The 27,263-nt window shown below is 49.3% G+C and overlaps 1 protein-coding gene across 26 annotated transcripts in view; it reads right to left on the bottom strand.

Annotated features, from left to right (window-relative positions):
- RGS6 (regulator of G protein signaling 6) overlaps positions 1-27,263 on the bottom strand; it is a 544,783-nt gene that overhangs the window by 4,533 nt on the left and 512,987 nt on the right. For 10 of the 26 annotated variants that reach the window (XM_072761912.1, XM_026008524.2, XM_026008529.2 and 7 more), the window contains 3 exons: positions 21,282-21,371; positions 17,562-17,615; positions 5,017-5,083 (listed from right to left, as the gene is read on the bottom strand). In XM_072761912.1, coding sequence (XP_072618013.1) covers positions 5,017-5,083; positions 17,562-17,615; positions 21,282-21,371 — 211 coding nt within the window. The remainder of the gene's footprint in view (positions 1-5,016; positions 5,084-17,561; positions 17,616-21,281; positions 21,372-27,263) is intronic. The other 16 variants (XM_072761924.1, XM_072761931.1, XM_026008531.2 and 13 more) reach the window with 3 other exon arrangements.

The following is a 27,263-nucleotide window of genomic DNA, read 5'->3' as shown; positions in this document are numbered from 1 at the left end:
CATACAGACAATGTGCTTTTCACCTTTGAGACATTTGGCAAAGTTAATCCAATAGAATTAGGATCCTTCAATTTCATGGACTGGGTTCACAAACATCCACCCTCCACCCTGACTAATCATTTTAGCTCTGTGGCCATCTTGATGGCTAGAAGTCTGGAAGAAGGTGGTCATGGAATCCTTTGTTTCTAAAAGGAAATGCACAAAAGGAACGGCTCCCTTTTGTGCAGTGCTTGAAGAAAAATCAACATGCTGCTTGACATGCTGTGGCTCTGTGCATTGCACTTCCAGATATTAATCAACAAAGCATGCACGGTCCGGGTTACCAGGAGCTTTCACCGCTTACTTACCTGGGACACTGATGCTAAACTCTTTGGCTGGGAGGAGGGCTGTGGCTCAGACAGTAACCCTGAGGGTTAGGTGGCATACTGGGGGCAGCAGAGCCAAGCACTAGGGACTCAGGCAGGACCCTTCTCAATGCTAAGGGAGTAAAGACATCTGAGCTGCTGCTGAGACTCTCAAGCTGATTTGCCCAGATGACCTAAAACCAAAGTTACAAATCTCAAGTCTGCCAAGTCTAAATCCATGTTACTACGGGGATAGAAATCAACTGTGGTTGCCTCTGGAGGAGAAGGATGGCATTGTGTAGAAAGGGGCATGGGGGAACCTTCCAGGGTCATGCGGCATAGGTGACACCGGTACAAAACATTTGTTAAATTCACTGAACCACACATTTCAGATCTGTTCATTTTGCTATATGTAATTATAACCCAAGAGAAAAAAAGAGATTAGGGAAAAAAAAAATCCAGCCATTGCATCTCTGCTTTGAAATTTCCCACTCCTTCCTCTTTTTTCAGTTGCTGGCCCTATGACTTTGCCTTTGGGCTTAATCCAGTGCTTTACCTACTCCAGTGTAGGAGAAACCCGATTCTTCAGCAAGAGGAACTAGAACTTGCAATAGAAACTGTATGGAACACTGTTCCTAGTGCGTTGATCCAAACTGATCATCTCATTGTGATACAGGCATTTTTCATCCTGGCTAATGAAAATTGTGTTTTGCTGAATAGGGTTCACCAAATGACCTCAGTAGGCAAGAAGTGGGAGGCTCCCGGGATAAGCTGTCCTCTTCAAGGAGACTGAAGGTCACCCATGAGTAGATGATGCTTGGGCTCATAAATGATGAGTGTGCATGAAATCACGGGCCTGGGGAGGAGGGCTTGCTGAGAAGAGCAATCAGGAGCCTAAGAGCCAGGTGGGAAGGTAAGGGTCCTGGCTTGGGTTTGGCAGGAGGGGAGAAGTCAAGAACCTGCCTGACTTCATCGGTGACTTCCCTGGAGGTTGGTGCCCCTGGCACTCCCTCTCCACTGAGCAAAGCCAAAGGGATGATTTCAAACAGGCGTATAAGGGATTCTGTGACACCTCCTTTCTCAATGATGTTTCATTCTGGGGAAAGAGTGCCACTTGCTTGGGGGTAGTTCAGGGGTTTTAGAATCTGCCAGAGAAAGGCAGGAAAATCCATACTTAATACAGATGAGTTTCAAAAAACTTCTCAAGTCTCCATTTCTCATCAACTCAGCCTCTGCTGAACTTCATGGCCAAGTGGAGCACATGAAAGGGGAAAACCCGGTCTTGGGACTAGCCAAAGATCACACACTGCTAATCCACAGTAGGGCCAGGCTGGAGCCCCACAGGGAGGAGGAAGCATGCTTTAGGCTTCCTCACTCTGCAGTAGTTGGGGGCCAGAGCCTGTGGCAAGATCCATTCCTGGGGTCTACATTACACTTGGGTCCTTGCAAAGCTTTCTGATCTCTCTCAGGAGCTGAAGGGCATTTTATTTGGCTTTAAAATATTCTATTTGACTTTTAAAAATAAGATACCACAAACATAAAACAACGTTCAAATAAAAAAAATCCAGAAATAGGTGAAAATTGAATTATAATAAAAAAAAAGTTCACTGGCTAAAGAATTAATATTCACTCATATGCATTTAAACCTGTCAAAAAATAAGGAATATGATCATAACAAAAATAATGGATTCTTTTGAAACAGCTCACTATTTTAGGTACAGCGGTAAAAAATCAACCAGATTTTGCCGTGTAAAATGATTGGTCTATGGAATCTACCAGTAGTTATATCATCTGAAAACAATTCCCATAAAATATCACTGGGGCCATTAGCAGTTTCAGAAACCTTACTCTGGCCTATAATGGCAGCTACCAGTGCTTTTTCGTCTTAATTTTTTCCTTTAACTTAGAAAAGGTGAATTGCCAGTGCTCCTAAATGTGAAAGGTACTAAATGTGAAAGGACCAATCTATGCTGTGATCTCCCAGGGACTTTCTCTTTGAATTTCTTATTCCTGCCCAATGGGGTGGCGTCAATATCCCAGGAACTCTCAAGTGCCTTCCTCTTCAGTTAGCATGGACCTTGATGGTGACGGGGTGGGAATGGTCCCATTACCAGGGGTCGGGGTTAACTACTGAGGACAGTTACTAACAGCTACCTGACAATAGAACATTGAACAACTATTGTGTGTCAAACACACCAGGCATTTTACAGACACTGGTGTTAACGTCCACACCATCCTTGCCAGTTCCGCATTACTTTAAAGTCTTACGATATCTTAGGTTAAAGTCTTACGATATATCGTGTCAGGATAGATGAAGAAACAGGCTCAAATAGAGCTGGAGTCCCTGGGCCGAGAGCATGCAGCTAGTCAGTGGCAGAGCTAAGCGGGTCGGGCTCCATAAGCTTTCTACTTTGTATGTGGCCATCACACTCAAGGAAGGAGGCAGATGGAGACGCTCAGAGACTGACGCCTCCATGCCAATCCACACTGGGCAATCTTTTGGGGCAGCCCAAGGAGATCTCCTCAACCTCACTGAGAAAGAAGCTTCCGCTCCCAGACATGCCAGATACCTCTGCAAGCATTTCTGCTCTGTCTGGGGTCCTTCCCCTCATCAGATTTGGGACTCCTGAGAGGGAAGGCGTCATCTTTTGGCTGGCCTAGCCCGGCAAAGTGAGACTGGCGATTGCACTGAGCTGGGGCCCCTGTCTCCAAAGCCTGGCGTGCATGGCTTTAAGGTGCACCTGCTGGACAGGCCAGGTGAAGCTAGCACTTCTGTTTGTGCTCACATATTATTGGTGCTGATGCCTCTAGGGTCTCCATAGCAACTGTCCCAGGCAGGAGGGAAGCAGGTGTAATGTTTACCTTTCGAAGGAGGGGCAGGCGGAGCTGTCTTACTCTAATTGGAACCAATTCCAATTAGAACCAAGTGCCTAAATCCAGGTGTCCCAGCCAGGCTGGGGGAGCCCTCTGTGGGTGGCATTTCTGCCTCCTGCCTCCTGCCCTCCATCATGCTCATCACATATGGGGCTCTTTGCAAAGGCCAGCCTCTCTTGTTAATTTTGGCGGGTGGTAGGAGAGCTTCCTCCGTGGTCCCCCAGCTACGCAGGGACAAATCTGGAACCAGGCAGCTATGCCAAGAGTGACAAGGGGGGATAGCATCTGTGCCCTAAGCTGGTGGCACAATGCCCAGGCGCAGATTCCCCAGCTTCCTTTCCAAGCTGTGCCTTGCCACCTTGCCTGTGTTCTTTCTGTGCAGGGAGAAATGTCCCCCTTTTCATATCAGATCTCCATCTCTCCTTCCTCTGGTTCTGACTGAACAACCCTGGTGCTCTTTGTATACTCTCAGCTCACAGGGAAGTTCTTGGTGGATTCAGGAGTGGAGTGGAGGTGGGCATTCCGCTTGCAAGGCCCCTCAGTAGTATGCCTTCCTGTAGCCCATGCAATGCCTTCCTCTTCCCCTGTCCCTCCGTCTCCTCCCCAGATATGCTTTAGGATCTTAGCTCCGGTTCACTCCAGGTTCACTCCAAATTAGGCAAAGGTCAAGAGACTCCAGGAAACAGGGACATGGCTGTGTTGCTACTAGCAACAATGTGATACTTTTTTCCAAATAGGATGTGCAAGTGACCCTTGACCATGGCTCCAGGGGAGAGTGCCACTGAAGTTTAGTGGAAGAGACAGCAGGTGGAATCATTTGCTTGGCAACGTGTGACTCTCCTGTAGAACTATGGGGACTCTAAATCTCCTTCCCAAGGGCACCTCTCACCTCCTATGAACAAGTTCAGCCAAAACTCATCTATAGGTTGAGGTCTGTGGTTAAGCCGGCTGCCAAAGCAGAGTCTAGAAGGCACAGGCAGTCAACATGAGGACTGCCTCCCACCGCTCAAAAGCATAATCCTTCCATGAATGTCCATGTCCATCTGGACACAAATACAAGGAAGGCCGGCTTATTTCTCTTTCTTCCCTACCACCAGGAATGCGCTTCAGTAGGCATTTATCACACATGTATTTCCAACCTGAAAAAGTACATTAGGGGATGGGTCAAACAGCATTTTCAGGGATCTCTAGATAGAAACTCAGGTCGGTGGAACTCCCATCCACTGGGAACCTTCTTCCCTACAGACCCTTTTTATATGTTGCTGCAATGCTTTTGGTGCCCATGGGACAGCAGATAGGTGCTTGCCCAACCATCTTCTCTCCTGATGGTTTAGTAGGTAGAAATGTTCCTGGGGGACTTGGCCCTGGGCCACAGGGGAAGGGTTGTGGACTCTGTAAGTGCAAGGATGCTGCTGTTAGATTTAAAAGCACCATCAAAGGTAGTGAACATTTCTATCTTGTTCTGCTAGGGGTTTAGGAGAAGCGATCAGCACCTAAAGACATTATTTGCACACTGCCTCTGAGACAAGGGACTTATAGCTTAGCATCATTTCTGGACCCCTGGCTCATTGGCCCTTAGGAAGAAAAAAAACTACAGGTGCAAAAAATGGGCAGAAAAAAATGGGGACACCAAAAACTAGGTGCTGCTGACTGTTCCTGGAACAAGGGTGTGGGAACAAGGGAGGTAGGCAGAGACAAGGCCACGGACAAACAGATCATCTCTTCCAGATTTTGGAGCACCTTCTGTGTAGAAGGATCCCAAAAAAGGTTAGAGACTGCGGACGCAGGGATCACTCACCCACTGCTGGAAGGAAGCCACCTCGGGGGTGAAATGCAGCGGCCATTCTGACTCTGCGCCAGCAGCACTAGGCAATTGTGTTTTTAAGAAGGGAAGTGAAGAATAACTTATCCAGCTGAAACCATGAATACCTGTGGCTTTCGGGGTGCCCCTACCCAGACATGCACACAGCTGCAGCGGGCATGCAATGCATGCGTAGAGGCACATGCGAGTCTGCTGCGTATGTTACTCACAAGTCATACACTGAACACAGAGGCATAGGTCAGGCAGGCAATACATGCACCTGTGTGCTACAGCCGTGTACACATATTCATGTGCATGTTTACACCATAGGCACTTACAGAAGCATCTCATGCAAGCTGCATAAGCAATTAGGTGATTGGCCGCAGAGCTTTATATCAGGCTCCTACGATGCCAATCTTTGACAAACACTGCAAACTTAAAGCATTTACTTTAAGATACAGATATAAAACCCAAATTCTCCCCCCGGAAGAAGCCATTCGTGTCAGTGGAAATGGCCTCTCTGCTTCTGTTTCTGTCAATACTACAAGCAGTGGAAAAGCATGTACCCCAGGGATCTGGTTTAGGAGGGATTTCAAAGCATCCCCTGCCACTTGCTTCTGACTCCTCCAACAACCCCACTTTGTAGTGTGTGGCTAAAAAAATACAAGCCTTTGTTTATCTGGCAGATGGAGCAACCAGACTCGCTGAGGTTGTATTGCTCAGGGTGGCTCCAGGCAGGCAGACAGCTGAGAGGTGAGGGTTTCTGGGAATGAGGCTTCTGTTGTGCAGAGTGCTACAGCTGGAGGACTGCATTTCACGCTCTTACCATGGAGACAACTACTCCTGATCCGTATCTGGAAGCAGGAGGTGTCTCAGGGTTGTGCACCTCGATGGGTGGGTGGGAGGGGGCGGCGGTGGCAAATGCCAGATCCTGACAGTGTATGCAACATTCTCTAAGTGGCTCTCCCCACCCCAGCACCACACAGCTCTCATGGCCTGGGAAGAGCTTAGGGGCCCCACGTAACTGACCGCAGGGTAGAAGCTGGCCTGCCAGTCACCTCGGTACCTCCATTCCCAAGGAAAGCAGAGAAATTAGCTCTGGACTTTAAAAGTGAGCCAATAATAATAGCTACTGTATAGCAAGTCGTTCGACAAGCGGTCACTGTCATTAGATGTGCCTTGCACACCACTGTCATACATGGGATATGCACGTCCCCAGCCTCGATTGCAAAATACATGATACCTACTGCAGAGAATATTGTTGGAAATTAAGTAAGGTAATACAAGCTAAGCATGGGGCGGGGGGGCAAACAGCGTAATAATGAAAATAATAATACAAAGAGTTCCACTTGAGCATGTATACTGCAAACACTCTGCTAAGCACCTGGTGTGTTTGTTCCCCACTTAATTGTTGCTCTTATCTCCCTTTCACAGATGAGAAAACTGAGGCTCAGAGAAGCTGCTAAGCGGTAGCACTGAAATGGAAACAAAGTCCCTCGCTGGCCAAGCCCAGTATGGTGCAGACACCCATACTATAACACTGCGAGCCCCCCCACAAATGGCAGTGACTACTATTCTGTCCTCGTTTAGTGCCGGCATCCCCCTGTGCAGCAGGCTGGGGCTGTGCTCTAACCATTGGCCAGGTGAGCGGCTCCCCTGGGGTCTTGTGCCAGTCCCAGGTGGCTGGACAGGTGTCAGCCAGGGCTGTCCATCTCTAACCCAGCGCTTCCATGCTCTCTGGTGGCCACCAAAGGGGCATTGTTCTCGGGGCAAAGTGAGCAGGTCAGTCTTCAGTGGGGGACGAGAATGCAGTTGGAAATGTTGTGCCAGGTTTCAACAACAGTTGGCTCTGGGTGGCAGGTGCTGCTCAGGCATGCTCCAGGTGTGACCCCCTGGCTACGGCCAGGGTAAGAAGTAGTCTGGACAGCTCTGGGCAGTCAGCCCCAAGGAGCCTCTCCGAGGCGGGTCCCGCAGGGGCACTGTACACCTCACTGTGGTTATTCATGTGGTCCCAGGGAGTGTGGAGAAGAAGAGGCCCCTGAAACTAAACCCATGGAAAGCCACTGAAGGGCAGGTCGGGGGTTCCAGTGGCCACCCCACCTGCACTCCTTCCTGGTGATCCTTCCCATAACATCCTACAGATCTAGAAACAATTTAGGAAAAGCTGTTATTGAGAGCTAGCAAATGACGGGCTCTGGAGCTGTGCCATTACCAAGGAAACCACCATCAAGTATATGATTGCCGTGTTGCGATCGGTCACAAATGCTAATGGTTGGCTCCTTTACATAGTTAGAAAAATGGATGCCCCAGAACCTTCCAGTATCGTCCAGGACAGAAAATCCATCAGAATTTCCTCTCTACTTTTGCCGCAGATTACAAGGTTGGATTGAGTTTTGTATTGGCTGCTTTATGTCTATTTTCCAACTTAATTTGTTATGATGTAAAGGCCAGGGCCGCTATCCTTGCTTGATGGTCTGTCTTTTCCCATTAGGCATGGGGGTTCAGATGCACCCCACTCTTAGCGCAAATGAGAAAGGCCAGGGACATGGCATGGAATGGTTCTCAAACCATTCTCAGCCTGTGAAAAAGCATGGGTGCCTTCTGGATCCCCATTACCTTTCCCTCCCCATCTCATATCCAGGCACCAATGGTGCCCGACAGAGTTTTAAAGGACTGTCTGAGGGGACATAGTACCAATCAACTCTAACTGGGTTTTCTTTAGCTTTAAAAAATGTCTTATTAAAACTTTGCTGACTTCACGGGGATCGCCATGTATAATGAGAGGCCTTAAAGAATCTGAAAGCAAGAGATGAAGAGAGGAAAAAAAGCCATAAGCTGTAATCACCATAATTATACAATCCCATGATGAGTTGAAAGCAGCCCTGGTGAAGCCCGAGAGAAGACGAGTGTCATCTGCAATCGTGTTGGTCTTCAGGACAGCTGGAAAGAATGTGACATGAGAGCCCTTCCTTCCCCTGAGTTAGGCTGAAGATAAGTCCTCAAGGCAGAGCCCAGGAGGTGAGCACCCCAGAAGGGCAGTTTCTCCCTGGTCTAAGGCCTCTGGGAGCGTGTTCTGCTCCTGGCCACGTGGAGATAGTATGGGTGCCAGCTTGCCCACCTGAAATCTGCAACTGGCACTGGGTAAGAGGCAACTGGCTTTCTCACCTTTTCCACTTTCCACATTCCTTTCTGGATGGGAATGAGGACAGGCTAAGCATTTTCCAACTCAGAGCCAGGGTGTCCCACGCACATGCCCACCCTGGCTGTGCTCGGCCTGACTGCACTACAGCCGCTCAGCTGCCCTGTGCCAGCGGGCGCCTGTGTCCTCTGCTCACTGACCTCCTTTCAGGCATTCAGGGGAGAAAGCCCTCTTGCCAGAGCTCAGCTGCAGCAGCAGCAATTGGCTTAAAAAAAAAAAAACAAACAAAAACGAAAAAAACAAAAAAACAACCCAAAAAAACAAAAGGCAAGGATGACATGTGAAGGGCAGTAATTCCGCTCCTTGACAGTTTTCCTTGCTTTGCCTGTGTCATCATCTGGCTTTTTCTCCCTCAAAGGCAGAGGCTAAGACTCCTCCAATCTCAGCAAACTCCCTCATATGATCCATTCTCCTTTTTTAAGGGTTATTTATAAACCATAGAATAAAATACAGTAGGATCCATTTAACAAGTAATGCATCGGAGGATTCCAGCTAAAAGAGATGATAGAGGGTGGCTGTCATCTAGGTGGCTCAATAAGTTGAACACATGACTCTTGATTCCTCCTCAGGTTGTGATCTCAGCGTCGTGAGATCAAGTCCTGCATGGGGCTTTGCCACACTGGGTGTGGAGACTGCGTTAAGATTCTCTCTCTCCCTCTCCCCCTCCCCTCCATTTCTCCTTCTCTTAAGAAAAAAAAAAAAAGATAGAATCCAATGCAGAAGTCTGCTCTGTGATACCCTTGGCCATTCAGCTTCTGAATATTTCCAGGGAGCTCAGTGATCCTCCAGGTGACATATCCCACTGTTGGGAAGTTGCTACTATTATTCTCCAGTACAGTGGCCCTCCCTGTATCTTCTACCCATTTCTTCTAGCTTTGCCTGGAACTCCCTAGAAAGGTCCACTTACTGTGGAAGATACAAATATATCTCATGATGGTTCTCTAGTCTCCTGAGGGGCTGGACATCTTTATCCCCCCTGACATGGTTTCTCCAGTGACTCTCTTCCAGAATATCCCTAGATTGTTCAAGTTCCTGACAAATTGTGGATGCTCAGAACCAAGACTCAACACAGCCTAGAATAACATGAAAACAGTGAGCCACTTTTCTTTTCTCTTTTGGCCATTCCACTTTGGTTATTACAGCCTAAAGTAGCTTTTTTTTTTATAAAGGCAACTGCACCTTGCTTTTGCTTATATGAAGCTTGTAGCCAGCTACAACCCAAGATATTTTTTTTTTACTTGGATTACAGCAAAGGCTATGAATGCCATCCTATAGTTATGAGGCTGAATTTTTTTAACATAAATTTTATGTTGTTAAATTTTATGTAGTTGTTTTTGACCTACGATCCCACCAGAAGGAGATACTTTTCAAATAGAATTCCATTGTCTCCCGAATGAGCAACACCTTGCAATTTCAGATCTGTTAATATGACTGAGGTGTTTTCTCTTCATCTGAGTCCTCACAAAGGAGGTCGACAGGACAGGGCCATGTGGCCTACCAGAAAGGCAGTTTCTAGTTGACACAGATGTATGAGTTCACCCTCTTACCAGTCATTAAGATGCCATGAATACACTTGCTTTACCCAGTTCTGGCAAACACAGAGAGAGTGGAGGTGGAGGGGGAGAAGGGAAGGAACAGATATTGGTTTCAACCTTACTGCACTAACAGCAGGACACAAATAAATATTCTCTGGAGCAAGGGGTGTAGTGATGACAGTCATCCTTCTATAATCAGCCAGGCTGACAGGGGAGTTGTGGAAAGTTCCTGCCAAATATCATACTGAGAAGAACCACTCCTGTTGGGGGCCGTGGTCCTCAGGTTGAAAGGATTTGGCTGGGATTAGGGAGAGTGCAAAGATCACTGCTAGCTGGACCCTGCCACTGCTGGGGTGGTTACACACTCCCCAACCCTGCCTCGCCTTCCCATCTGCTGGGGAGCCACCGAAGGGTCCTTCTCTCATTGGCCTTCAGGTAACATGGTCGAACTGACAATCCCCCTGTTCTGAGCCTTCTCACCCCCCAGGCAGTGTTCCATTTAGCATTCTGCTACACCGCAACATCTCACAGATTGTTCCCTACATAAGATTTTATATCTTGCCCTCCTTCAGGAATGCTGAGATTCTCAAACTTGAGTCAAAGCAAAGATACTTTCTGGTATACAAAAGGGGAGACCCCCCCCACCACACCAGTCATTTTCACCAAGAGCTCATTTGGGGAGAACTCCACCGTGGTTTTAGACCTTAGACCTCGAGCTCTCTGACTTCTAACTTTCCCCGCTGGACACAGGCAGACTTGGGGCTCTTCTCCCTGACCTTGACATTGGCAGCTTTGTCCCCTTCCTAAGTTCCTGCTATCCCAAAGCCTGACTAACACTTGGGGGTTTCTCTCTTCGGCCCCGTTGTCCCCCTGGCCAGACAGAGGCAGATTCCATCCTTTGCAGAAGTGGGTGTCCTGTCCTGCTGAGCGGTCTGCACTTCCCGCTGTTCATGTCACCGACGGCCCTGCGGTCACCTTCATCCTCTGCCTTCTCACTAGACAGATGGAAGCCCATGGCTATTCCCATGTGGCTGCCTGGGGACATGTGCCAAAAGTCTGACTATATAAGTGACAAGGAACAGGGTGAAATCCCACAACCTCATCAGCCACTGGTAAAGTGAAAGCTCCTTCTAGAAGGACGTCTTTCCTGAGTGGGGGGGTGGGGGGGTGGGAGTGAGAGGAAGGCTCTGTTATGGCAAAGGGCTGCAGGTCACTTCCCAAAATAGATTCCCTCCTGGAACATAGAGACACAGTTTGCCCCCAGCCTGCCTTGCGGGAGACTGGCAGGGTATGCGATTTGGATCTGAATCAGTGGCTGTAAACACACAGCTGTGCCTTTCTGCCTCAGAGGAGTTGGATTTTCACTTGACTGCTCGTCACACTGGGGTCTGGGGAAGGCGAAAGAGGGTCTGGGTGGTGGGGAGGGAGGGCTGGCGAGAGGAAGCGGGAGCTGCCTTGCAGAGCTTGCCTCCTTGTGCCCCCTGGGTGGGGAGGCTGAGCCACTGCTGGGTTTTCTCTCTTGGGGGAGGGCATTCCGTGGGAAGAGGATTTTGGCTGCTTTGGGTTGACAGGTTGAACCATCAGCTGCAACAGCTGGGGGTTCCTCCTTCTGAAAGGAGTGGCAGGATGTAGGGCGAAATTTCTTCAAACTGAAAATGCCTAACCCCCTTTGATACACAGAAATCTCACCCTTTCCCAGAGTTTTGGAAGACCCCAGCCTATCCCCTGCCATCGGGAATCACTTGATCACTTTTCCCTTTCTGAATCCTGGAAGCCAAGGTGATTCAGTTGTCTTACATATTATATAGTTTGTTTATAAAAAATAGATTTTTACATTTGCATTTTTCAGCTACAATACTATCATATTAAATATGCTTTTTGAAGCTTTGCTTGGAGCCAAGATGGAGAGAGAGGTACAGAGGAGGCTTAACTGACCACTGGCTATAACCAGGATAGCACAGACTCTGGTAACCTCCTTTTGCTCACCTCTGAGAGAGGACAGTGGCAAGCTGGCCCAGAGTTCTCCAGGGAAGCAGAAAGTATGGTTGCAGGTGAGGAGCAAAGCGGTGCTGAGGTTCCCAGATGCTCACTGTGCATTCTTTCCCAAGCCCCACAATGCACGGTTGATGCCACAGCACCCACTCTGGAGCCCACCTTTCTGCCCAGGGGACCTCACCCCTTACCTAATCCCAACACACACCCAGCTGGGCATCCATCTGGAAGGGCAGGGACTGCAGAACTGACAGGAGTGATTGGTATGTGTTGCTTACCCTGTTTCTGGTGACCCCTCCCTCCCTGCCCTCCAGGGGTCACAGTGTGTGAGTGAGCCCTGGGGATGAGAGCAGGCCTACGGCTTCGGGAGCCTTTGGCAGTCTGAGTTCTGCTGGTGCTTTATTCTCACAGCCCTGCCCAGGGCTTTTACACACAGATTCAACTCCATGCTCTCCATGGTTTCTGTCCTGGTCTCCAAGGCTCGCAGCCACTTCCCAATCAGGAAGGTGGCTCTTTGCTCATCCTGAGAGATGATTAGCACAATTCAGGAACCTTAGCCTAGGAAGAAGCACAGACCAGCTGGAAAAGCCTGTAGAGATTATTTAGCCCAAGCCAGTATATTTAGGAGGAAACCAGGGCTCAGAGACAACTAGTGATTTGCCTGACGTGTCCAGCGAGCAAGCTGCAGCTGGAAGCAGGAGCCACTCTGCATGGGGACTGCTGAGGAGTTCCACAGGGTCCCAGAAGTCCTCACTGCTCAAAAGAGGTAGGATTTTATGCTTTCCTTCCCAAATTCTACCATGGAAGTCCATCTCCATCTCCAGGCAGGCCACGGTTTCACTATTGCTGGGCCTCAGGGCTCTGGCAGGAGAGAGCCTAGAACGACAGTCTGATCCCGTGGTTTCAAAGGTGCCCAAGAACTATTTGCAGTCAAAACCAACCCTATGTAAAGATTTTTAGCCAAGAGTACTTTGCTAGAGGCCCAAAAGGATTTTTTGGCCTAAGGTCAAAGCCCTTCAGGGGCCCTGCTAAGTCCAGGTATTTGAGGACTCATGCCACCACAGTGGGTGGCTGTTCCCCATGACACTCTGGTGGGGGACAGCCTCCTGGGGGAAGGGGCTGCTACTGCTGGGCTGGGGTGGCCCCCTCCTGGTCTGCCTACTGCCTCACCTGCCAGGAGCCTCAGCCTTCCACTTCCTGTTCAGCACCTGGGCCTGGGGCTGAGGGTTTCTTCTGCAGAGCTGCCTGGGGAAGGAGGGAAGGTGAGCTGCTGACTTTCCCCCTCTCATTAGCTTTTCTTTTGGCCGGGAAGGAGGAAAGGGAGAGGGAGGGAGGGGCGAGGGAGGGTGGGTGACAGCTGGCTTCCAGAGCTTCCTGGTCTCCAGCTGACTTTCCCGCTGCATTCCTTGGCAGCCTTGGCAGGCAGGACGGAAATGCCTGTTGTGGAGATGCCACTGGGAATGTGCCATGCAACCCTCGGCTTCGGGCCCCATGGTTTCAATTCCAAGGAGCACCTTGACAAAGCTCCACTGCCATGTCCTCATAGGTGGATGGATACCTGGTCCTCATCTCCGTTCTTCTCTGGGGCCTCTAGTGTTTGCTCAGGCCCCAGCAACCCCATTTCCCATCTTTAGGGCCTGAGGCTCTGGGTGATGAAGCTCTTGAGAGGGCAGCTGAGTCTTCAGCCAACCCCCTCGGCCAAGGTGTCAGGGGAAGCTCCTGCCAGCATCACTTGGGCTGCCATTTCTCCTCCCTCGAGGCCCCCCTGTGGCCTCTTCCACAGAACTGTACACGAGGAGAGAGGACATTCTCTCCTCCCCAGGCTGGAGTTCTCACCAGGTAGCTTCGGCCACCACCCAGAAAGGGACAAATTGCTGCCACTGGGCCTCTGTGGAAGGCGCTTTGCTTCCCCTCACCCTCCTCCTATGCATCCCGGGTCCTGTGTGTCAGAGGCAGCCACGGTGGGGCCCTTCCTGTCCCAGGAGGCTCTGAGGAAAGGAGCATACCTAAGGGAGAGCAAAGGGGCGGCAAGCCTTCCAGCTCTGGCCGCCCTCACGCCCTCCTCGTCGTGTGTCAACAGCAAAACCGGGCAGATGGCAGAGAATGGCAGGCTGCTGGGCAGTGAGCAGTACGAAGTGGTCTTTAGTTGGAGAAGTCCCCTGCTCCACCACGCGGTACCACCAGGACCTCCACCAAGGAATCAGAGGAGGAGGGGGAAGGTGATGCAAAGGTGAGCCACCGTGATGCACCGCAGGTTTCCTGCTGTGGCTTACACATTTTATAGTTGTGGTGGAAGGAAGCTTCCCAGCACACAGGACTAGGAGAGAGATAGGCTGTGTTTGTATAGCCTGAAATCACATGTGGGGCTCCCCCTTGTGAGGCTGCTTTGGTTCGAGTTCTTGGACTGGGCTCCCTCGGACCAGGCCCCCCATGTACAGTGGTGTGGGTCAGTCACTGCCCAAGGGCAGCTGAAGGTCAAGTAGGGTCAAATCTAGCCTGCACTGTGCTTGGCCAGCTGGCCGTCTGTGGGGCGTGGCCCCATTGGAGGAGTCCTATTTTCTGTTTTGAATGAAGGTACAACATGGGCTGGTTGCACCAACCCATAGACTTTCAGTTCTGTTTGGTCTTAAATCTGAGCCTTCTAGAAAAAGAAAAAAAAAATCTGAGCCTTCCCTGTCAAATGAACAGGGCTTTGTGTGGACCCTGTGGCTCTAGGACACCCAACTACATGATAGTTGTCCACTGATAATTGCACTGTATTCAAATTCTGGGTGACTCAGGATGCAATTTCCATTGGAAGGAGAAGCTCACACATTGCTGCCTCTACTGGGGGTTCCAAGGCCCCCTCTGTGCCCAAACTCACAAGGCTCTAGCAGCTTCCATGAACCACATTAAACTGCTCCCTAGGATCTCATGTAAAAGGGGCCATCTCTGGCCTTCAACAGATAATCCCTCCGTGTCATAATACATCTTAAAACTCGGAAAGAACAATCTGTGTTCTCCAAAGGTTTCTCTTTTACCAAGAAAAGAAAGGAAACTGGTATGAGAGAAGAGCTGACTGAGCTATCCAAACACTTGGATCAAGGTCTCTTGCCACCAAAGAGTCCTAAATGGCAGGTGGCCCACATCTTTGGTCCACAAACTCCCTAGCTTCGCTCCTTAATTTTTCCATTACTAGTCCCATGACATAGATGCCCTCTTAAACACCTTTCCCAGCAATGTGGAAATGCTATTCAACTTGTCTTTCATTGAGTTTTATAATTTGCAGTAGGTACTAGATGATATATTCGTATAGATCTTCCTTTAGAAAAACTTAGCACTTTATGTATAGTAGTATATCTAGAAAATGACTATCAGATTGTAAAACATGTTGGTTAGTTGGTTAATTCCATTTGATTAGAACACTGGGCTGTTTTAGACAAAGTTCTGGGGTTCCAGCCTCAAGCGCCCTGAGAGTTGCCACTATTATATAACCATAGACCATTTTTTCAAACACAGCCACATCTTGTGGGTATATGGTGCTGCCCTGAGCGCACAGGGAGTGTGGATGCCTCAATGCAGATCCATTTCCACCACTGGAACCAAAAGATTAGAATGCACCACCCATTAGAGTCTTCAAAAAAAAGCAGCAGGGAATTTATAAACTTTTTTTGAAGTTTGGATCTTTTATCATATAGATGCTAAAAATCTCAGGAGCTTGGAAGATTTTTCTCCTTCAGCTAGTCCTGAAAACAACTCTGTAAGTTGTCCCACATGCACACTCGAGACGCTATTTCTTGGTATTTTCTTGTTCCAAATGCTCTGTTAACAGACTTTGCAGAACCACTGACCCAACACTACTTATGGGATGAAGAGACATCATTAAAAGCTCTTCACAGAGTTTCACTGAGATCATTCTTGCCTTTCCTGATACCTACTTCTTGTGAAAAACAGCCTGGAGATATTTGAACATCTTGTCTGGATACCAGGCTTCCTTCCTCTCTTACACTCTCAGCCCATGAGAACCTCCATGGGTCTGTGGGAGTTCCGCTCTCCTGCAGTTTGCACCCAGTGGTCCAAGTTGCCTACACTCTGGGTTTATCAGCAAAATCCTTAAACATCCTCTACCCACAGCAGCAGGCCTCAAAAGCAATAGGGAAGGATGGGTTCCCACCACTCTCCATAGGGCTTCAGGGATGGAGAAACTCCCCTAGGCCTTGCTTCTGACAGCCTGAGGCACCTTCTTGGTGTGTGAAGCCACATAGTCATGACACGCCAGTCACAAAGACACACCAGGGACCAGTAGGCCTTCCATCCTGCAAGTTCTGATTTCTGATGAGGAAAGCCCATAGAGAGAGAAGACCAAAGAAGAAAAGGGATGAACACTCACTCATTTTAACTGCCACCTACTACAGCTATTGTGATGTTTACATCAAGCAAATTCGAAATAATATTTAAGTTCTAGCTATGACAGATTGCTTTCAACCCAGAATTCTTAGCATTTACAATAAAAAAAAATGAAATAAAGATACGGATCACATAGTAGTCAGGTTTACAAGGATTCTCCTCTTCAACCAAGGGGAAAGTCAGCCTCAGTGGGTTCCTGTCACTTGGGAAGGGGAGTGGGGCCGGTTCTATGCAGGGGAGTCCTCTTCCCTGGCTGCCATTTTGGTTTCTGCTGGATGGCATTAACAGGGCTGGCTGGGCCCCACGAACTCAGCAGCTCGTTTTTGATGAGTGCGTGAATGAGTGAGACGGAGTACTTCCTGGACACTAAGCCCTATGCTCAAATCTTGGAGAAAATGGCACGAAGAGGAGAGATGGGTCTGTGCTGTTCTACAGACCACAGCACAGAACTTCCACCATGTACCATGGGGAAGGTGTCCTCATTCAGTGCTCTCCCTCTTACCACGGGGTCTCCTATATGCCACTGTGTTGCTCTCTACCACCCTCTAGGCTGGATGTGCATGAGAAACAAGCAGCTTCCCTACAAGAAGAGTGAACCTATAGCCCACCTTTACCCCTCGGGTCACAATCACGACCTGGGGACTTTGCTAAGGTCTTGTCCCTGGGCACACAGGGACAGTGCAGGGACTTGCTGTTCCTTCCACCCCACGGCTACTGCCCTCCTCTCCCTGTTACACTATGTGGATGAGGCTGACAGGGGCTGTAAGGGCCGGCGGAACTCATGCAGAGGCCACTAACACACACGCCAGCTAGACCGCATCGCCAGAACCCATGCAGCTCGGCCACCTCCTGCACACGCAAAAGCCGCCACGTTGCAGCATCAGCTCCCGACCTGCACCTGCATGACTGCCAGAGTTCACAGAGGGGAATTTGGATTTTCTTTTTTTTTTTTTTTTAAGATGAGCTATGGTTCTGAGCCAATTTATTTCATGGTACAGTTCGATGGCCTTCTCCCTGAGCTGCTGCAGAAGATGCACAAGCCGTGCAGCCCCAAGGGCAGTGGGGTACTTCCTCCTCAAAGCCCCGTACAGAAGATCAAGTGCGGGGGCGGGGGGGCCCTGGGGCTGGGCGGCTGTGTATGCACCTTCTGCAGAGGGAGCCGCTCGGGTTTTGCAAACCCGTCCCTAGAAGAGAAGCTGCAGACGCTCGCAAAAGAAAAAGGGTGTGTTGAGTGGGGGGAAAGCACTGGACTCCCTCCCACCCCGAAGGAAACAACAACCAACACCAAAAAAAAAAAAAAAAAAAAAAGAAAGAAAGAAAGAAAGAAGAAAAAGAAAAAGAAAAAGAAAAAGAAAAAAAGATGGAAGAAACAAACAAACAAACAAAAACCCCAGAAGAAACGTTGAGGGAAGAAAACCAGCTGAACTTACCACACTGCGAGTGAACTTTTCTAAGGAAGTTCTACGACCTGGCTCACTTTCTGGCTTTAGGGGAAAAAAAAAAAAAAGGTAGGGAGAAAAATACAGAAAAAAAACCTCTTCAGCTTACATGTGGTTTCCAAACAGCAGCAGCGGCAGCTAATGAACAAAAACAACAGCAAAACAGGGCGGAAAAATGGGGAAAAGAGAAGCAGCCAGCGCTGTACGTGAGTCAGGGGGAGAGACAGCCAACAGAAGCCCGCCAGGCGTGGTGCTGCCTCCTCGGAGCAGCTAGCAGAGAGGGGTGTCTGCTTCTAGAGAGGCCAGGATCGTGGGGTCTCAGGGTCGAGGCCCCCGGGCCTTTGCACGGGGCCTCCCGCGGGCGGCAGTTTGGAGCAGCCTGCTCCCTGCTTCCCGCTGGCCGTGTGGGCCGCTGGAGCCCCTGGTTTGGGTCCCTGAGACTGGGGGCATTCACCTGGGGGGCCTTGAGTAGGACCCCAGCAAAGGCTACCACCTCTGAAAGCTGAGTATGTGTAGGGCATCCTGACGGGACATCAGGAGGTGGCTGTGGGCAAGGTGAGGTCATCAACTCTTCCAGGAGCCTGGGTTAGGAGTCTGAGATTCCTCCCACCCAGACGCAGCCAGAAAGTGTGCTAACTCCAGTGACTTCCCGCTGGCCCCCTACTGACATTCATTCTGTGTCCCTAGAGCAAGGAGGGTCTACCTGCGTGTCCTTTGTGTTGACAAAGGGTCTTGGGCCTGAGAAGGAGTGTTTTGGACAGAAAACGCTCTCTCGGGTGCAGGCAGGTGACCACTTCCAAGGTTCACACAGGACAGGCTCCAGGAGGCGCAGACACCTCTGTGAACTCTTAGCTAAGGAGCCCCTGCCAGGGCAAGAAGAGGCAAAGCCCTTGAATCCTTTCCCCAGGCCTCATCGCTCCCTACCACAGGGAGGCTGTGGTGTGCACCTGACCCTGTCTCTAAGTTTCCTGCTTTCCCAAGAGCTTTGGGAGAGAACTACATCCCAAACACTGGCCGGTTTATCCTAGAGCCCTGACACTGGGAAATCTGGAGAGTATAATCACTCACATGGACACAGACACACACGTCCAGCAAAAATGGAACTGGAGAGCTGAAGACACAGCCAGGTGCCTGTGGGTCTGCAGTGTGCTGGAAGCAGAGGGACAGGCAAAGGGCAGCCACCTGTCTGTGCAGACAAGGTCGGAGGGCTTCTCAGATGGCAGTCACGACCCTCACCCCTCAGCTGGCTGCCAGGAGACAGGATGTTGCAGAAGGAAAACACAACACACACACACACACACACACACACACACACACGCACACACAACACACCACAGCAGAGCCAGGCTGGTCTTTCTCCTCACACGAGGAGCCGAAGGTTACCACACCAAGTCCCGGTTCTGGGGACGGCAGGACTCAGCTTCAGTCCCATGCGAGGCCCAGGTGGCACACACTTGGCTTGGGTCGGGCTGGTCCTGGTCCCTGCAGCTAGCACGGTGTGCCTGTCCTTCTTGTCTCTGGCTACTGGGTTGCTGCTCACAAAGGGTCACCATCGACCTGACTTATTCGGGTTCCTGCCTTGCATGTGCTGGAGCGGCCCGCAAAATCCAGCTCACAGGTCGCTGGTTTGCCAGAGCAACTAACTTTATCCTTGACAATATTAGGATAGAGGATGAACTAGGGATTGAAGGCTCGGGAGGCTGTGGCTTCAGACTCCATCACAAGATGGAAAAGCTGAAAAGTGAGGCCGATCCAGGCCCCCTCTTGTAGCTGGAGCATGTGACCCTCACATACCTTTATGACCTGGACATTTATATCGCACGGTAAGCCCATTTCTGAAATCAAGGTACTTCTAGGCCTACCTGAAAATGCCGAGTTACAAATCCAATCCACACCTGGAGACTCTCAGGGAGAAATGGAAGAAAAAGGAGGTTTTGTCACTGTTTTTGGAAACAATGAACCCTTGGGCATTGCAAGGGTGTTGGCATCTGCAAGAGTTTCCTGCCAAAGAACTTCTCTTCATTTGGGGGCTGGGAGGATAATTCTAACGAGTTTCACATGTAACATTTCACAGGCAAGCCATGGATCCCTTCCTCACATGAGGGATCTCCTCTGAGAAGTTCTCCTCTTCTGGGATGACCTGCGGGCACAGGTGTGTATCAGCTCCACTCCCTGTGCCAGGGTGCGTTTCCCCTTTGTGTTCAGACTCTTACGGAGACTGAATGGCCTCTGGCTTCTCCTGGGTATGTAGATGGGTCCGGATAAGCCAGACTGCCAGAACCTTAGAACTTCTCCAAATTGTCATCGGTTCAGGGTCTCGAGGCACGAGAAATAGGAACATTCATTTTGACCTTCTCCCATGAGATCTGGGCTGGAGATACCAGAAGGGTCCATAACTTTTCTTGAAAAAATGAGCATCTGATGTTCCCCTCCATCAGAGGCCCTCTACCTACATCCTCCTTCAAGGGAGCTGGCAACAGGCCAGGCTTCACATTTTCCATCAGGCAGTGACACTTGATGGAAGGGGTGCAGGAAACTAATAAAGTCTGGGCATTCTAGAAGTCCCTTTTCCTTGCTCAGACTATCAGGGATATTCTCAGGGCTACCTAAGGGCAGGAGAATAGGATATAAATGCTCTTGTAGACTCTAGAGTTAAATGGTACCAACCAGATACGCAGACAGGTCCTGGCACACGAGGTGGACAGTACACAGAGAGAAGGGTTGCGTGGCGGGCAGAGGCAGCCCCGACAGAGAGCATGTGGGTGGACCACCGCAAGCTTAGGGACTGGGGTTGGCGGGCTGAGAGGGGAGAAGAGGGGATGCACATATTCCTAAGTGGCACGGCACGGAAGTTGCGGCTTTGGGTGCAAGGAGAGCCACACTTAACCACATGTGTGTCTCGGAGCACGATAGCTGGAAAGTGCAGAGGGTTTGCAGGCATACCGGAATCCCGAGCCTCCTCCCCTTTCTCAGACCTCAGGCCCCTTGAGGCTCTTCCTTCCCTCCTCCCAGGATTCCAGCTGCATTCTCCTGCTTCAGCTGCCCCTTTTCATCTACATGCTGAGGGTCCCTGGGCACCCCCATCCAGACGCCAAGGGCTGCAGGGGACTATGACTGGATTCCAAGGGAAGGAGGAATAAGAAGATAGGGTACAGTTATTTCATGGCTGTGGGGGCACCAGGGAGGGAACAACCCCAGGAGTGATTTCTGGGGCCAGATAGGGGCTTGGGGGGATGGCCTGAAACCTGGAAGGTTTTCTACTCAGTGAGGGGGCTGGCCTATCCTTGCCTCATCCTCATCTCTGAGTTGGTCAGACTTTATTTAAAGTCTGTGGTAGGTAAGGGGACCAGACTTTCCAGTGAGGGGCTCTTTCTAGTTTCCTAAGGGATTCACTGGCATCACTGCCAGTCCTGAACCCTTGTGCTGAGCCACTCTGTGGCCTTCGTATTTGGTCATACTCCCTACTGTGGGCAGAACGTGCAGACCAAGGTAATGGGAACATGGAGCCAGGATGCCACCCCCTGGACCTTGGGGGGGTGCTGGGGTGATGTTTCTACTTGTCTTCCCTTGGAGTGGGAGCAGATGGAGAAGGGAAAGAAGAAAAGAGAAAAATAAAACCCAAGGGATGATATTCTCATTTTACACCAGCAGCAAGCAGCAGGCAAGGGTTAACAGTGCTAAGAAAGGCAGGCCTGCCCTTCCCAAAGATACCTTCTTCTTGGCCAGCAGCAAGTCCTGGTAAGCATTCGACCGGAGGAAGCGGGCATAGCTGTCACTCTTCATCAACTTGTAGATGTGTTCCTGAGAAGGAAGGAGGTGGGAAGACACAAGAAAGCACTGTTAACTGCTGCTAAGGAAGGGGAATCACAACCCAACTGGCCACTGTTTTAGGAAAGAAACAAACTGGGGTGTGCTTGCATGTGTCTAGAAACACTCGACAACAGTTTGTTTTGTTTTTTTTCCCACCCAGAAACTTCAAACAAAATATATTTTCTCTCTTAAAATGAAATCTCCTTGAGGATCATGTCCCAAAGGCTTTGTAATTGGGCCTTGGTGCCACGTTGAGATGCAAATATTGCTTAATGATTAAAGCCACAGGTACAGCAGTGAGAAGCGACAGACTACTGATACACCCAACCACTTGGATGAATCTCAAGGGAGTGATGATGAGCGAAAGAGCCAATCCCCAGAGGTTACATACTGTATGATTCCATTTATGTAACATTCTTAAAATGACAAATTATAGAAACAGACAACAGATTAGTGGTTGCCAGGGGCTAAGGATGGGAGGAGGTAGGGAAGGGTGTGGTTATAAAAGACAATATGAAGGATTCTTGGGGTGATGGAGCTGTATAGAACTAAACACACACATGAGTACAAGTAAAATTGGGAAATCTGATACACTCAGTGGATGTAGCAATGTCAATATTATAGTTATGATATCATACTATGGATTTGTAGATGTTACCATTACAGGAAACTGGGGAACTGGTACATTTCTGTATTATGTCTTACAACCATATGTGAATCTAGAAGTATCTCAAAATAAGAAGCTTCATTTAAAAAACCCTAACAACTCCATAGGCAATGATGCAAATAGGTCAGTTGTGCATGTTAGGGCCACCATCCTATCCTGGAAGGGTGCCCTTGGCAACCATTTATGGGGCATGTGAGCAAATATAACAGACCTAAGGCTTACATCCAGGAGAGGCAGATGCTGTGGCATGATGCCCTCTCTTCACCCGGGCTTCTAGAGGCATTTGTATTCTGGCCTTGGTGATGAATTTCACCCTTGATTTCCAGCTAATTCTTATAGTCTGTGGGCCCTTCCTAACAGATCTGTTCTCAGCAAGGGCAGAGAAAGCCTGCTACCTTAAAAGAAGCTGTTTGTTGATTGAAAAAGCATTACTTATCAGTTGTGATGGAATGAATGTAGCTCAGCTATACAGGAAAGCCTGGCTGTTAAGACGGATGGTGGGCTTTCACTAGGGAGGGTGGGATTGTTGGCAGAGGCTGGCCTGGTAGAGGAAGCATCTTATACTCATTGTTCATCCCATGAAGCTGGACCTGGGCCCGAGGCTCAGGGAAATGAAGAGTGGGTTGGTGAGGAGAGAGTGCTCAGTTGAGAGGCAGGACTGGTCATTAAGGACCTCTTCCCTGGGTATTCACTTTCCAGGAAAGGGTAGAGGAAGGGAAGCTTCCCCTCAGCCAGGGGGCACATTTTATTTTTTTTATTAAGGACTTTATTTATTTATTCATGAGAGACACAGAGAGAGGCGGAGACACAGGCAGAGGGAGAAGCTCCATAGGGAGCCCGATGTGGGACTCGATCCTGGAACTCCAGGATCATGCCCTGAGTTGAAGGCAGATGCTCAACTGCTGAGCTACCCAGGCATCCCTGGGGGGTACACTTTAGAGATACCTGGCCAAGCTGCTGTCATACCCCAGAGGAACCTGGGACAATAGCAAGGGCTTTCTGGGAGCCTCTCCCTTTCCACCTCAAAAGAAAGTGAGAGCAAAAAGCAAGCAAGTCCTTGGTCACGTGTGGATCCTTCTCCAAATCATCTTCAGTTTGGGCACCAGTGTCATTCTTCCTGTGATGCCCCCATATTTATAAAGGCAGGATGCAAGCTGCTTAATGGGATGGCCTACTGCAAGGAGCCAAGCAAAATTCAACAGTGAGTGGCTTGGATATGAACCGACTTTGATAATCCAGATGTGGTGCATTTAATAAACCTAGTGAGAACATGCTTCACTTAGTGTTTTCCTGCAATTTTCAGACAAAAATTGAGCCCATTTTAGTTTAAGTTCCTGGATAGGAACAGAATGTCTTTATTTCTTATATATGTGCAGTGTCCAGCACAGGTTTGACGTTGGTGACATTGTTTCCAGGTTCACTGGAGTGCTTGTGTGTGTGTAACATCCAGCGAGTTTACAGGCTCCATGCTTGTGGTTTTATGCTCACCAGTTCCTGCCCTCTGCGTGGAAGGGGAGTGGGGCTCACACTCAGCTCGAAGGAATCCTGTGTGTGAGCATCTTGGGTCATCTCTAATGGCCTCAGAGCCTAGGCTGAGGCACTGCAGTCTTTGTTCTCACATGTTGTCTCTTTAAATTGTTCTACCATTAAATCTTAGGTACAAATGTTAATGACTCACTGTCTCTTTCTTGTCTCAGGCATCGCTTGTGTCTGGCTGACAGAGCCAGGTGGCTCCTGAGTTGTCTGGAGAGACCTGTCACTCAGACCTGAACCCTCTCCAAACCCCTCTTCAAGGTAACAGGTCCCTGCTTCTTATTCTGGCTTCTCGGAGGAATCTAAATCCCAGGTGTAGCTCTCAAAATACCCCCGTACAGGCCCAAGAGAAGTAAGGAGATCTCTCCCAGTCCAGCACTTCTGGCCTTGGCAACAAATTTCACCCCTGATCCAGCTAATTCCTCCAGCTTCACTGTGGGATGGAAAAGGCCGGTCCATTAAAAGAAAGAACTTGTCAATTTAAAAAGAGCAGGATAAAGCAGGTGTCTAAACATTTAGTCACAGGAATAGTCAGCAAATATTTAATGAGCATCTACTAGGTACAGGCACTCTGTCAGGCATTGAGGTGACAGCCTGAATAAGACTAAGTCCCTGCTGTCGTAAAGCTTAGATGCTATGAGGCAAGATTGATGCACAAAGTGATAGACTATGACTCCCAAAGCAGTCTCAGGTCCCAGCCGCTAGTGAATTTTGTGTGGCTCCTTGCAGTGGGCTTCTCCCATCAGCAAGAGAGTAAATCTACAACTTTTGTAGATCTGGGGGTATGTTTGAGCTGAGGGCTCCAATGACAAAGTGCCAGCACAGGGAGCAGGGAGTGGGTACATATGGGATGACCTACCCTGCTAGAGTAGCGTATGTCCCCACTCATCCCCGCCCAGGCCTCCCTTTCTCACAGTCCAGAGATCCATGACTGTCCCCTACCCTCCTCTGCTCCACTGAGCCAAGAAGTGGGGCCTTTGATATACCCGGTTATGGAACACTGTTCCTACCTCCTTGCCAGCTTGTGTCTAAGAAGCACAAAGACAGTAAACAGGGGGTGGGTGAACGGAGCACTGAGGTTTTTCTGGGAATGAGAATTAAGATAGGACTCAGGGTCTTTGGCCAGTTCCCAAATGCAATGAGTTTATCACTGCCAGGGACAGCAAGTGTACAAAGCTTTTGGCAGTGACCTCTACTGATTTATGGGAGGTTCTGGTTTGTTTCCCCTGCTCTGAAGACAACCAGCTTTAAGGGAAATGTATATCCAGAATCTGCAAAGAGCCACTGGCAAAACCAGGAAGCCCCCACTGATGGAATTCCTCTGGGGCTAGAGAAAAAGAGGTTTGATCTTCTCTTTTCTTCTTTGCCTTTTCTTGTCTTGTCTTATCTTCCCTTCCCATCCTCCCCTTCTTCCCTTCTCTCTTTTTCTCTCCTTTCTTTCCTTCCCTCCATCTTTATCTCTTTCCTCACTCCTTCCTTCCCTCCCTTCCTCCCTCCTCCTCCTTATTTCTTCTCCCCCTCAGAAAGGGGTAGGTGAGTGGACTACACATAGTTCACAAGCAGAACTAGCCCTCCTGATGTATGGGAAGGGTGCCTTCCTACTCCAGGGAGGATGAGGATGGTTCTCCGTGAGGCTGAGCAACTGATGCTTTGGGGCCCTAAAGCATACTGAACATCTTCGCCACAATTCTCAGTGTGGGGAAGGAATCAACCCCTGTAGTGTCTGACAATTATAGTACAGAGATGTCATCCTGATGAGACACTCCACCCTCATTTCCCTTTTTGGACCCAGGCCTGGGATGGGGAGCTCGGCTCGCCTGGGATGCTAAGGCAGAAGCAAAAACAACTGGAATCGGTAGGGCGCGAGACATATGTGGGCGCTGGAAGGAGCAAGCAGTGCAAGCTGTCTCAAAACCACACCTGCTTCAAATCAATGTTTTGCTGTGATAGTCCTTGTTTGGAAATCTCCCTTATTTTTAGGCAAAACACAGTGACCCTCACAAGCACTGGGGAAGGTAATATGACCAATGCCTGGAGCCTGGGGCCCAAGCATGCTGGAGCAGTAGAATTACTTAAGAGCACCCTCATGTCCTCCTCTTTGCTATGGGTCCCTAAAACAGCTACGGTCTCATTTCCCAGCTTTCGAACATCCTCCTAGAGTGGGAAACCACTCAGCTGGAGCATTGCAACAGCTGCCAAGAGCCCTTCTTGTGATTTTCAAGTGTCCTATTTTTCTTTTTGTAGAGATATGTGCCTCATTTCTGCCCTCCACATCTAGACTTCCTGGAACAACATCCTAGACTTTGGGGACTGCTGGGTCCATCGCAATCCCATGGAGGAAGATGAGGTTGTGGGGCAGAATGTGATGTTGCTGGGCAGAGTGAGGGAAGCAAGACTGGACTGGGAGCCATAGGCTCTGATTCAGGTCCTGGCCCTGCCCCTTTCTGGCCCTACCCATCACACAATTAAATGAGGAAATAGAAGTGAAAGCACTGTAAAAACCATACACGTGTAAAGTAATAATAATAATTGGCCTCCATGTTGTGACTGTCCTTGCTAGGAATGACATGGGGGTGAGCCCAAAGACTCCAAGAGGTAGACGCCCTGAGGTAGTAGAAAAAGTGAAGCAGAGCCCGGTTACATTATTTTAGTTGCTATTGTTTGCTCTGAATCGGTGCTTAGGTTTAAACAACCACTTTATAGATGAGAATACTGAAATTCTAAAAAGTTAAGTGACTGGTCACTTAACAAATACAAGAGCTAGGATTTGAACCCAGAACCGTGTGACCCCAAAGCTCACACTCTCCCCCAGCAACATGTTGCTTTTCATTGTCCTTGAGTTGGAGTTTTGAGGGGAGTCAGTCTTGCGTGAAAAACGTCTTCGATGTGTGGTTGGCAGAAACGTTAGGGGTTTTCTCTCAAGTCCTGATCTGACTCATCCTTGTAGTAGATGAGCCGCCCTTTGGTAGCCATTTACTGTCTCCACCATCAGGGATGGTGGTAGCTGGGACACCCAGGGCAACAGGCTCAGGTTTCTTACCTCACAGACCATAGGCAACCTGCCTCTCATACTAGAAGGAATGTCCTGACCTGGCAATGCTCTGGGGGCTGACTGGGCCCTTGGCAAGCCATAAGCAGCAGGTCTGTATCAAAGTAAGTTATCCCTTTCAAGAGACTCTTGAATATCATAAAACAAAGGTCCTTAGACCCTAGGCATGGTTATCTGGGGCCTAGGATAAATTAGCACTTGTTTCAACATGGGTCCTGCAGGAGGACACAAGATGGGACTGCACAGGGGTAAGGACTTAATGCAGGTCCTAAATCAGTATCTGCTAAATAGATGCAGGAGAGGCAACAGAAAAGATGCCATGATGGTATGGAAAGGTGGAAGTGTGTTGTCCTCATGGAGCAGCTTTGGATGACCATCTTAGGATCATGTGGCTCTTAAATGAGAAGCCCCTGTTTGATTTCTTTTGTCCTTCTAAACGGAACACAGGAACCCTTGTTTCCATGTAATGCAGCATTCAAATCATAAGAGAGTGTAAGAATGCGTTCTTATTTGTCTTTACCCTGTGAAGCGTCTCTATCAATGTGTTCAATTTAACTGACCAAAGGGTGCAGGCATTTGATGCTGTTCAATCCCTATTCTGGAGAGAAGAGTAGCATTGAACACAACTTTGTGT

Source organism: Vulpes vulpes, chromosome 6 (genome assembly GCF_048418805.1).
Source record: "Vulpes vulpes isolate BD-2025 chromosome 6, VulVul3, whole genome shotgun sequence".
NCBI lineage: Eukaryota > Metazoa > Chordata > Mammalia > Carnivora > Canidae > Vulpes > Vulpes vulpes.
This window is presented reverse-complemented; position numbering and strand designations above follow the sequence as displayed.